The sequence below is a fragment of the Quercus suber genome, unplaced genomic scaffold (genome assembly GCF_002906115.3).
Source record: "Quercus suber isolate HL8 unplaced genomic scaffold, Cork oak 2.0 scaffold_1222, whole genome shotgun sequence".
Taxonomy (NCBI): Eukaryota; Viridiplantae; Streptophyta; class Magnoliopsida; order Fagales; family Fagaceae; genus Quercus; species Quercus suber.
In genome coordinates, this window is record NW_027070617.1 from 14,012 (window position 1) to 23,090 (window position 9,079).

At 32.2% G+C, this 9,079-nt stretch overlaps 1 protein-coding gene across 3 annotated transcripts; it reads left to right on the forward strand.

Annotated features, from left to right (window-relative positions):
* The first annotated feature begins 7,106 nt into the window (after positions 1 to 7,106).
* LOC112009966 (uncharacterized) lies at positions 7,107 to 8,733 on the forward strand. 3 transcript variants are annotated; one of them, XM_024042321.2, is made up of 4 exons: positions 7,107 to 7,946; positions 8,064 to 8,117; positions 8,234 to 8,406; positions 8,622 to 8,733. In XM_024042321.2, exons 1-4 carry the CDS (start codon positions 7,157 to 7,159, stop codon positions 8,709 to 8,711), a joined length of 1,107 nt encoding a protein of 368 aa, XP_023898089.2. In that variant the 5' UTR covers positions 7,107 to 7,156; the 3' UTR covers positions 8,712 to 8,733. The 3 variants fall into 3 exon arrangements, with proteins under 3 accessions (XP_023898089.2, XP_065625679.1, XP_065625680.1); XM_065769607.1 differs by having other exon boundaries at positions 8,234 to 8,712; XM_065769608.1 differs by lacking the exon at positions 8,622 to 8,733 and having other exon boundaries at positions 8,242 to 8,400.
* Positions 8,734 to 9,079: the final 346 nt, after the last annotated feature.

Genomic DNA, 9,079 nt, shown 5'->3' on the forward strand with positions numbered 1-9,079 from the left:
TTTTTTTTTTTTTTTTTTTTTTTTTTTTTTTTTTTTTTTTTTTTTTTTTGCTGATTAAGAAAAGGTGGAATAGTGGGAACAATTCACTTTCTACCATGTAGAGTTAAACTCCCGCTCTTGTTAACCTTGTTAACTCTAAATTGTTTTTTCACTCTTTTTATATATATATTTTTATTGAATCTGAATTATGATAAATTCATAATTAGATTTGCATTTTCTTATTACATCCTTTATATTTGCAATTTTTCAATAAAATCAAACATAAAAAATTATGGATCATCAATAAAATGTCTAAATTTCAAGTTTTTATAGTCTTAAATTATGCATAAAAAATAATATTCAATTTGAGCGAAATTTGACATGCGTATTAAGAATATAAATAACATGCAATCCAATTCTCAAAATTTTAAAATATATAGCCATGTTAATTTTTTACTGAGAGTTAAATGATTTTACTCTAAAATAGTTTGGAAATAAACTTTTTCTATCAATATTTTCCAGAGCTTGTAACCCTACTCAATTTTAGAAGTCAAATGCACCAAATACTATGTTCACACTCAATTTTCTTTTAGCAAGTTTACATCCAATTTTATAATTTATTGAAGTGGTGGATTATAAATTATAGAAAATAAGTGGTGGATTTATATAAAAAGTAAAAGTGATGGATCACTTATAGTAGATCATTTTATCATTTGGTAAAATTGTATGAGATTGCAAATTGGACGCGTCTTCAATTTATTGAATAATATAGTTATAGGACATATAATTTAGGTTAAAATGTAAATTGCATCCTCTAAGTTTAATTAAAATTCATTTTAGTCATCTAACTTTACTTTCGTTCAATTGAGTCCTCTAAGTTTCATATTTATTCAATTCAGGCATTTCATCCAATTCAATTAAAAAATTACCATTAATTGTGCAATTAACCAATGAAAAAATTATCACATAAAATATCTATGAAATATTTTTATTAATTTTGAAGATATTTTTTCATTTGAGAAAAATATTTTTCTAGTGGCAAATTTTAAACGAAATTGGACACAAGATCTTAATAATTAAATAAAGAAGTAATCACACTCATCTCACTTGAGTTTTGAAATTTAGATGATTTAATTAAAGGAAAGTAAAGTTGGAAAACTGAAATAAATTTCAATAAAACTTATAGGGTGCAATTTGTATCTTAGCCTATAATTTATTTGCTTTTTATGTGTAAGAGTGCTTTTTATTTTATTTTATTTTTTTTATGAATAAATAATGGTGAAATCCTAGGAGCAAGTCAATTTCTACCATGAAGAGTTAAACCCCTATGCTAGATGGTCCTGTCAACTTCGGTACTAATGCTTTTTGCACGACTCGAACTTAAGTGCCAAGACGAGGTGGACGAGGTACTTGATCATTAGGCTCTCACCCCATGGTCCAATAAAGAAAACGTGGAATTTTGAAAACAAGTCAGCTTCCATGTAAGAGAGTTATGGTTGAATTGCAAGATTGATGAACTTTTAAAACGCACTTGTTAGATTACATGGGTCACATATGAGAATTAATAAGGCAAGGTCCATGAACAATGTTAGGACAATAACCTTTTACAAAACTTTTGCCACATGGAGGCTCATACCTCCATCACTCATAATTCGTCATGTAGTAAGCAGGGGTGTCAATGTTCGACCCAACTCGTGAATAGGACATGACCCCAACATGGCCTTTTGCCAGTTAGGGTTAGACCTTAGTGGGTTTGGGTCATAAACGGGGTTAACCTAAAAACGACACGATAAGAAACGTGTGGTCAACCTGCAATAGACACGTTTGACATGCCAATTTATTTGTGTCAACCCAAAATGACTCATTTAACACAACCTGTTTAACTAGTATAACAAATAAATATTTATTTTATTTTAGATTGTCAAATACCTTTTATATTCAACCTATATTTTAAATTTAAAAAGAAAAGTGAGTAATTACAAAAATTTATAAAGGTTATAATTGAAAATTAAAACTTTACAAACCCTGTGGATATTATTTGTTGAACTATGTTATTTTGAATTGGGGTTGAAGTGTATGCACTTCTTTTGGGGTGTTAAGAACTTATTTCTAAATAGATGTTATAGTTTTGTTGAACTATATTATTTTGAATGTGGGTTGAAGACTTGAAGTGTATGCACTATTTTTAAGGAGTAAAAAAAAATCCTAAATGGATGTTATATTTAATATTATGCAGGTTGAAATGGGTTGTGTCAAATTTGTGTCAACCCAATTGACCCGTTTATTAAGCGTATTAAGTGGGTTGGGTCAGGTCAATCTACCTTATTAATAGGTCAAGTTAGGGGTGAAGGATCATGACACGATTATTAAATGGGTCGAATTCGGGTTGAGTCATTTAGTCGAATACTCCTATCTTGACATGACACGAATCCGATACGCTAATCTGAATTGACACCTCTCAGTGTGTTATGGCAAAAACTTTGTAAAATATCATAGTTTTAGCAATTTTTCCAAGCTACACAGTTGGACCTTGACCTTAGTCACTGTCAAGGGTAGACAACCCCAAACAATTTGTTGCTCACACAGTCACGTCTAGTTAAAAGAAGTCCCATGTACATAGGGTCGTGTTCTAATTCTACAAGACGTGCATGAAGGTTAATGGGTCTCCAGTCTCTACAAGACCTCATATTCATTTTTCTAAATTTCCATTGCCAACGATATTCCAATCCATCGTATTCCTATAAAAAATTTATAACATAGCAAGAAAAAAAAAATCAATGCTTCAATTGATTATTATTAGAGCATCTGTATCAGGTGTGGTAAATGTGCCAAATGCCAAATATTTGGCACATTTACCACACCAAACAAAAAAAAGAAGCTTTATGAGATGAGGCATATCTTAAAATTTATACCACATTGCTACAGTACCGTTGCAAATTTGCAACGGTACGGACAGATGTGGCAAAATTTTTAATCTTTTTATATTCTCTTTTCTCTCTCCTCTCTCTTCATTTTTTCTTTTCTCTTCTCTCTCACACACCGGCTCCCTCTCTCACATCAGACCCAGCTCTTCCCTTCTCTCTCACTCACCGGCTCGCCATCATCACTCCGATTCGATCGCCACTTCGATCGGATCATCGGTCTCGCCATCGTCACTTCGATCGGCGAATCATCGGTCTTCTTTCATTGCCATCGTCACTCCGATCGGATCGCCACTCCGATCGGATCATCGGTCTTCTCTCATCGCCACTCCGATCGGATCATCGCCGTTGGAGGCTCAAGCGGCATGGGCGAGGCCACTCCGATCATCGCCATCGTCATCGCCGCTCCGATCTCACCGATCGCTCTCTCTCTCTTTTTTCTGTTGGTTGTTTTGATTGTTGGTGGTTGGCTGAATTTGAAGTTTGATGGTGGTAGGCTGATCGGATTGTGGGTGTGAGATTTGGGATGGGTATGAGATTTTGGTTGATGGTGGTTTTTTCTGGTGTAGGGGCTGATATTGGTTGTAGTGTTTGTTTGAGTTTTTTTTTTTTTTTTTTGGTAGCAAGTGGCTGATATTGGTGGTCGGTGGTTGATCTGTGGGGGGTGGCCGGTGGTTGTGAGCTGTGGTGGTTGAGCTGCGGTGTGGGTTGTAGGTGCTGTTGTTGATAATAATGAATTAGGGGATAATATATTATTTTAATGTGTAGGAAATATTATTTTAATGTATATGATTGAATTATAAAACATCTGATAAATGAGATGTTGTAAAATGATGTGGTAAAATAATAAAGTAGGTATTTGATGTGGTAAAATGGCAAAAATTTTGCAACATCTTATAAGGATGCTCTTAGCAAGTCACTTTTACCATGATGAGTTAAACACTCACAGCTAGATGACTCTGTCAACTCCAATACTAATGCGCCCCGCACAACTAAAACCCAAAGATTTAAATAAGGTGAATGAGGTGCTTGACCGCTTCTCTCTCTTCCCAAGGTCCAATTAAAAATATGTGAACTCTTGGAAACAAGTCAGTTTCCGTGTAAAAGATTTACGGTTGAATTGCAAGATTGATGTGTTTTTGACCCACCCTTGTCAGATTACATGGGTCACCTATGAGAATGAATAAGGCAAGGTCCACAGCTGGAGCCTGGAGGTCATATTGCATGCCTAATCACCTTAATAATATCATTGATTCTTTTAAGTTTTTGTTTGAAAATATCTTATTTAGTTGAAATTAAATTTTTTTTGTTAAAAGTATTGTAGATAAATCTAAAAGGTAGCTAAAATAATATAGTATGACTTATGAATAGTACCAAAAAGTACAATGAAACTCATGAATAATAGCAAAAATAAGCTGAATAGTAAAAAAAAGTTGACTTTTTAAGCCAATGCCAAACGTACACTAAGAGTAATGCTATAATTATAAACTTTTTTATAATATTTTTATAAACTGTTGAGATAGTAAATTATATTGGTTAACATTTGGGCCACCACTTATATTATTTTTTTATTTATTAATAATCATTCACCGTATTAATAATTTATAAATAAGTTTGTAGTAATAGCATTTTTCCTTGCTCACAGATGGGCCTTGACCCTAGTCACTCACTGTCAGGGATAGACTACCCAAAACAATTTGTTGCTCACATAGTCATACCTAGTTCTAATTCTACAAAAAAATGAATGTGGTCATGTGGAGACCGGAGACCGTCTCCAGTCTCTACATGACCACATTCATTTTTTCTAAATTTCCATTGCTAACTATATTTCAATCCATCGTATTCCTATGAAGAAATTTTTAACATAGCAGGAAAAAAATATATATCAATGCTTCAATTTATTATTATCAGCAAGGACAATTTTTTTTTTTTAGATTAATAAATTCGTAATCTTCACCCAAAAGACCAAAACCCATGTCATTGTTTAAGAATATTGGTGTTGATAAGGTTTTAATTTTCAATTGTGGAATGCTGTTTGATGGATGTACGAAATGAGAGAGAAACAATTAAAAAAAATTAAATTTTAATAAAATAAAAAAATATTATTATGTGAATTTTTTGAAAAATGGCAAATGGCCTAAAAAGAAATAAATTTTTATATTAAAATAAACGAAATTTTTGCATGGGATATATTTATTGAGTAATGCTACCTTTACAAATTATTTTATAATATTTCTACAAAATGTTAATATAACCAACTTCTTATTGGTAATCTAGAAACAACAACAACTTATCACATAGGATTTATTGTGAAAGTATTGTACAAAATATTGTGAATGTAGCATTTTTAGTTAATTTTTTTTAAAAATAATTTCTAGTTAAAATTAGATGACCTACAACTTACTATATCGTTACCACAAGTGCTTCACAAGATTTGTTAAAAATATATCATTAGGAAAAATTTTAAAATATTACCATTGGGAGATTTTAAAAATATGGTTGTTGGGTATATGAAAAAATATAGTTGTTAGAAATAAATGAAAGAAGGTTGAAAAAATAAATAAAGAAAGATTAAAAAAAGAATGAAGAAATAATATTTAAATGGAATAGATAAAAAATAGAGAGTCTGTTAAAAAGTGTATTTAAAAAAGTAGATAGTTAAAAGATAAAAAGAACTGTTTACTCTCCAAACAGTACAAAATTTTGGAGAGTCTTGTCACTCCACATGCAAGTGACCCTTGTCACTCTCATGAACCGCCCAATACAATTACTTGGAAAAGTGTAATGAGTAAGTATGAGACCCATGTATCACTGATATGTGGGTCCTACTTTAAAATTGAATCTCATTCGTTTAGTGCACAATAATTTTTCCATCAATAAGAGATTCTAGCTTTTTAAAAAATTTGTAGTCAACCCATCACCCATGTGAAGGGGTTAAAATTCAATCAATAATTGACACATAAACATATTAGATTTAGGTGTGGGAAAAAGTGTATTGTTTGCGTTAATTAGAGTTAGGAATAGAAATTTTTTTCAAAATAATTAAGAGAAAAGAGGGAAGAGAAGAGAAGAGATAAGAAATGAATAATAGCAAGGAATTGAGAAAGAAAAGAAAAGAAATCAATTCTCATGTGTATGTTTGGAAAATGAAGAGAAGGAGAAAAGAAAAAAGAATAATGTATTTCTTTTTCCTTTGTTTGGATTGCAATGAGAAAGAAAATGAAAAGAAAATATAAACTTTTTGGATATTTTTCTTAATATTTTTTTATGAAAATAATATTAAAATTAAGGAAATGTTAACGGATGTGGCAATAGTTAACAATTCAATTTAAGAAAATTTTTATAAAAAAAAAAATTAATATTTTAATAACTTTTTTTCATTTTCCATTAAAGTAGTATCAAATATTTTTTAAAATAGATTATTAATTATTGTCCTAAAGACGCCCGTTAACGTAACCCTTCAACTTTTTATAAAATGATCTGTTAATAGATGCCTTATAAGCATCCGTTATCCGGACCCAAAAAAGAAAAAAGAAAAACACCTAAAGGAATCACGCTGCAAAACTTGGAGCTTCCCTGTTTTGCTGGAAATGAGGAGAATTTATTTCAGATTGGTATTTAATTTGTATAAATTTAAGTACGTATATAATAATGGCATATCATTTTTAAATTCTATTCCACCAAAATAAGCGATAATCATGTCATTATTTACTGCAGCATGCCATGTGCACAAAATGTGATGCATTATTTTAAACAAAATGGTTCCCGCCTTAACCAAAAAATTCAATACTATAAAGCGCCTTACTTATTAGCCGCTGCATTTTTAAGACCATTCCCGGTTGACATTCACATGAACCAAACAAAAACCACATTTCCTCTGTGATTTTCACTTCCAAACACTCAAAAAAAAATTCCACAAATCTCATCCCATCTCAGCTCTCAAGGTCAGTACTATTTTCTCACACCCATTTCATCAAATTTTGTTAATCATTATTGCTGGGTTCAAATATTATATGTCATTTTGTGCTACTAGTGTTTTTTTTTGGTTGTTGGGTGAATCTATGTTGAATTTGAATGGTGATGTTTTTTTTTTTTTTTGGTTGTTGTTGTTGTGTAGTGAATTGAGGATTCTTGAAGTTTTGGACCAAAGGGTGTGTTTAGATTTTGTTGAATTTTTGTCAAATTGGAGAAGTGGGGTTTTTTTTTTTTTTTTTTTTTTATTTTTATTCTGCTATAGAGCTTAAGATTTGAGTTTCATGATGAGTGGAGATAATTTCACAGATGGGTTTGGCAAAGCCCGTCCGGCTTTAGCCGATGTGACCAATCATAAAAGGGGGTTTTTGTTTGGTTCAGGTGATTTGGGGCTTAAATCTGGTGATGGGTGTGGTGGAAATGTGGATGGTGAAGATGGGAATTTGCGGGTTGCGAAAAAAGTGTGTTTAGGAGTTGAGAATTCAGTTAAAAACAAATGTGAAGGTAAGTTTGGAGTTGTAGATGTTAGTGAAAAGGATTTGTCCCCTACTTGTAGTGAGGTTGGTACTTCACTGGAGAATGTTGCTTCTGCTGTTGTAAACTTACCTGATAAAAGCAAGGAGACATTGAATATTTTTGATGGTATTGTCCATCTTGTTAAAGATGATAGAAAACGAGAAAGTAGTGTGGAGGTTGGTGATGCATCAAGAGATAGTTGTGTGTCTAGTGTTTTCATGCCTGTGTGTTCTGAATCGTGCAAGAAAGATTGTCGCAGGGTTGGAGGGAAGTGTCAAGATGAGGAAGTGAGACTCACTTCCGGTGTTACACAACAAATTAGTGTAGTAAGGGAAGGATTAGTCACGCGTGGTTTCAAGGATAATGAGAAGGATCTTGGTCTTGGTAATTTGACCTCGAGCAATTATGGGTCTATTGAGTCGTCTAGATTGCCTGAGTCACATGGTTCTAAGATCCATAAATTGGAAAGATGTACTGGATTTAAGGGTGATGGTTGCACTAGTCTAAATGCTGGTGACAACATTCTCAAAGGTTGCTCTTGTTCATTTTGCTTGACAGGTAATCATAAGCTCATAACACCTAACTATGTTTCATTGCTTGTGTTAATGGAATTTAACTTCTTATACTGCATTTTAATTCTAAATGGGTATGTTTATTTTATGATTTGTGAACCAGCTGGTTATATTTGGTCGGACCTCCATTACCAGGACATCAAGGGTCGAATATCTGGTAAGTTTGTGGATGGTGTTTGATAGATTACTTGTCTAGAACTTTTACATGTTTAGTTTGTTTTCTTCTCATAGGGATATTGTTTCCCTCATTAGTATCACCTAATTTTGTGCCAGTATTGAAGAAGAGTCAGAAAGAAGCAAGCATCTTGGTTCAAAGGCTGCAGGAGACTGACACTCATGGCCAAGGAAACAGAAAATCATTGAATTTAGAATCTGATCTCACGAGTCAGTGGAAGTCACTCTTTATTCGTATGGAGGATATTTTTGTTCATGAAAACAACCAGCTTGTGAGTGCAACTTTTATTTCCTATGGCTTAGTGTTCAACCCTCTATGTGAATCTGTTCTGAGTCATTGCTCTAACCAATGCTTCATTGCAATTTGCAAGCATTAATGGCGCCTTATGATCGGACTAAGTTTCAAGATCATCCTTTATTCATGTCATGAAATTTCAGTTTTCTTTTCTTATCTCAAATGTGTTGAATATGTCAATTTTCTGGGCAGCAAGCCAGTTTTAATACGCTAAAGGATTTGAGAGAGAACTGCAAGATGGATCTGGAGATGATCAATGGAATGGCTTCAGACAAACTTTAGTTTTCTTTGGAGATTGTAAGAATGTCTCANTGCCCCTACTTAAACATAGGGTGTAGGGGTATTTTGGAACCACAAAAAAAAAAAAAAAAAAAAATCTGGTCTAAACAAGGAAAATCATTTAAATAATAGTATAGATAAATTATTCAAATTATTCATTCTCTTAAAATAGATTATCATGATAATCAAAACTTATATCAAACTTATACTGAATATTTATAATTTATTATCTAAATTTTATTGGAAAGAGAGAGAGAGAGAGAGAGAGAGAGAGAGAGAGAGAGAGAGAGTACTTGTGATGGGAAATTAAAAAATACAACATCAAAACGTATGAACCGAAAATAGATTTTTTAAAATCACAATGATTCATT

Coding starts and splice junctions, on each gene's coding strand:
- LOC112009966 (XM_065769607.1), top strand. CDS start 7,157: ATGATGAGTGGAGATAATTTCACAGATGGGTTTGGCAAAGCCCGTCCG. Junction 7,947..8,063: donor TTGTTCATTTTGCTTGACAG/GTAATCATAAGC, acceptor TTTGTGAACCAG/CTGGTTATATTTGGTCGGAC. Junction 8,118..8,233: donor CATCAAGGGTCGAATATCTG/GTAAGTTTGTGG, acceptor ATTTTGTGCCAG/TATTGAAGAAGAGTCAGAAA.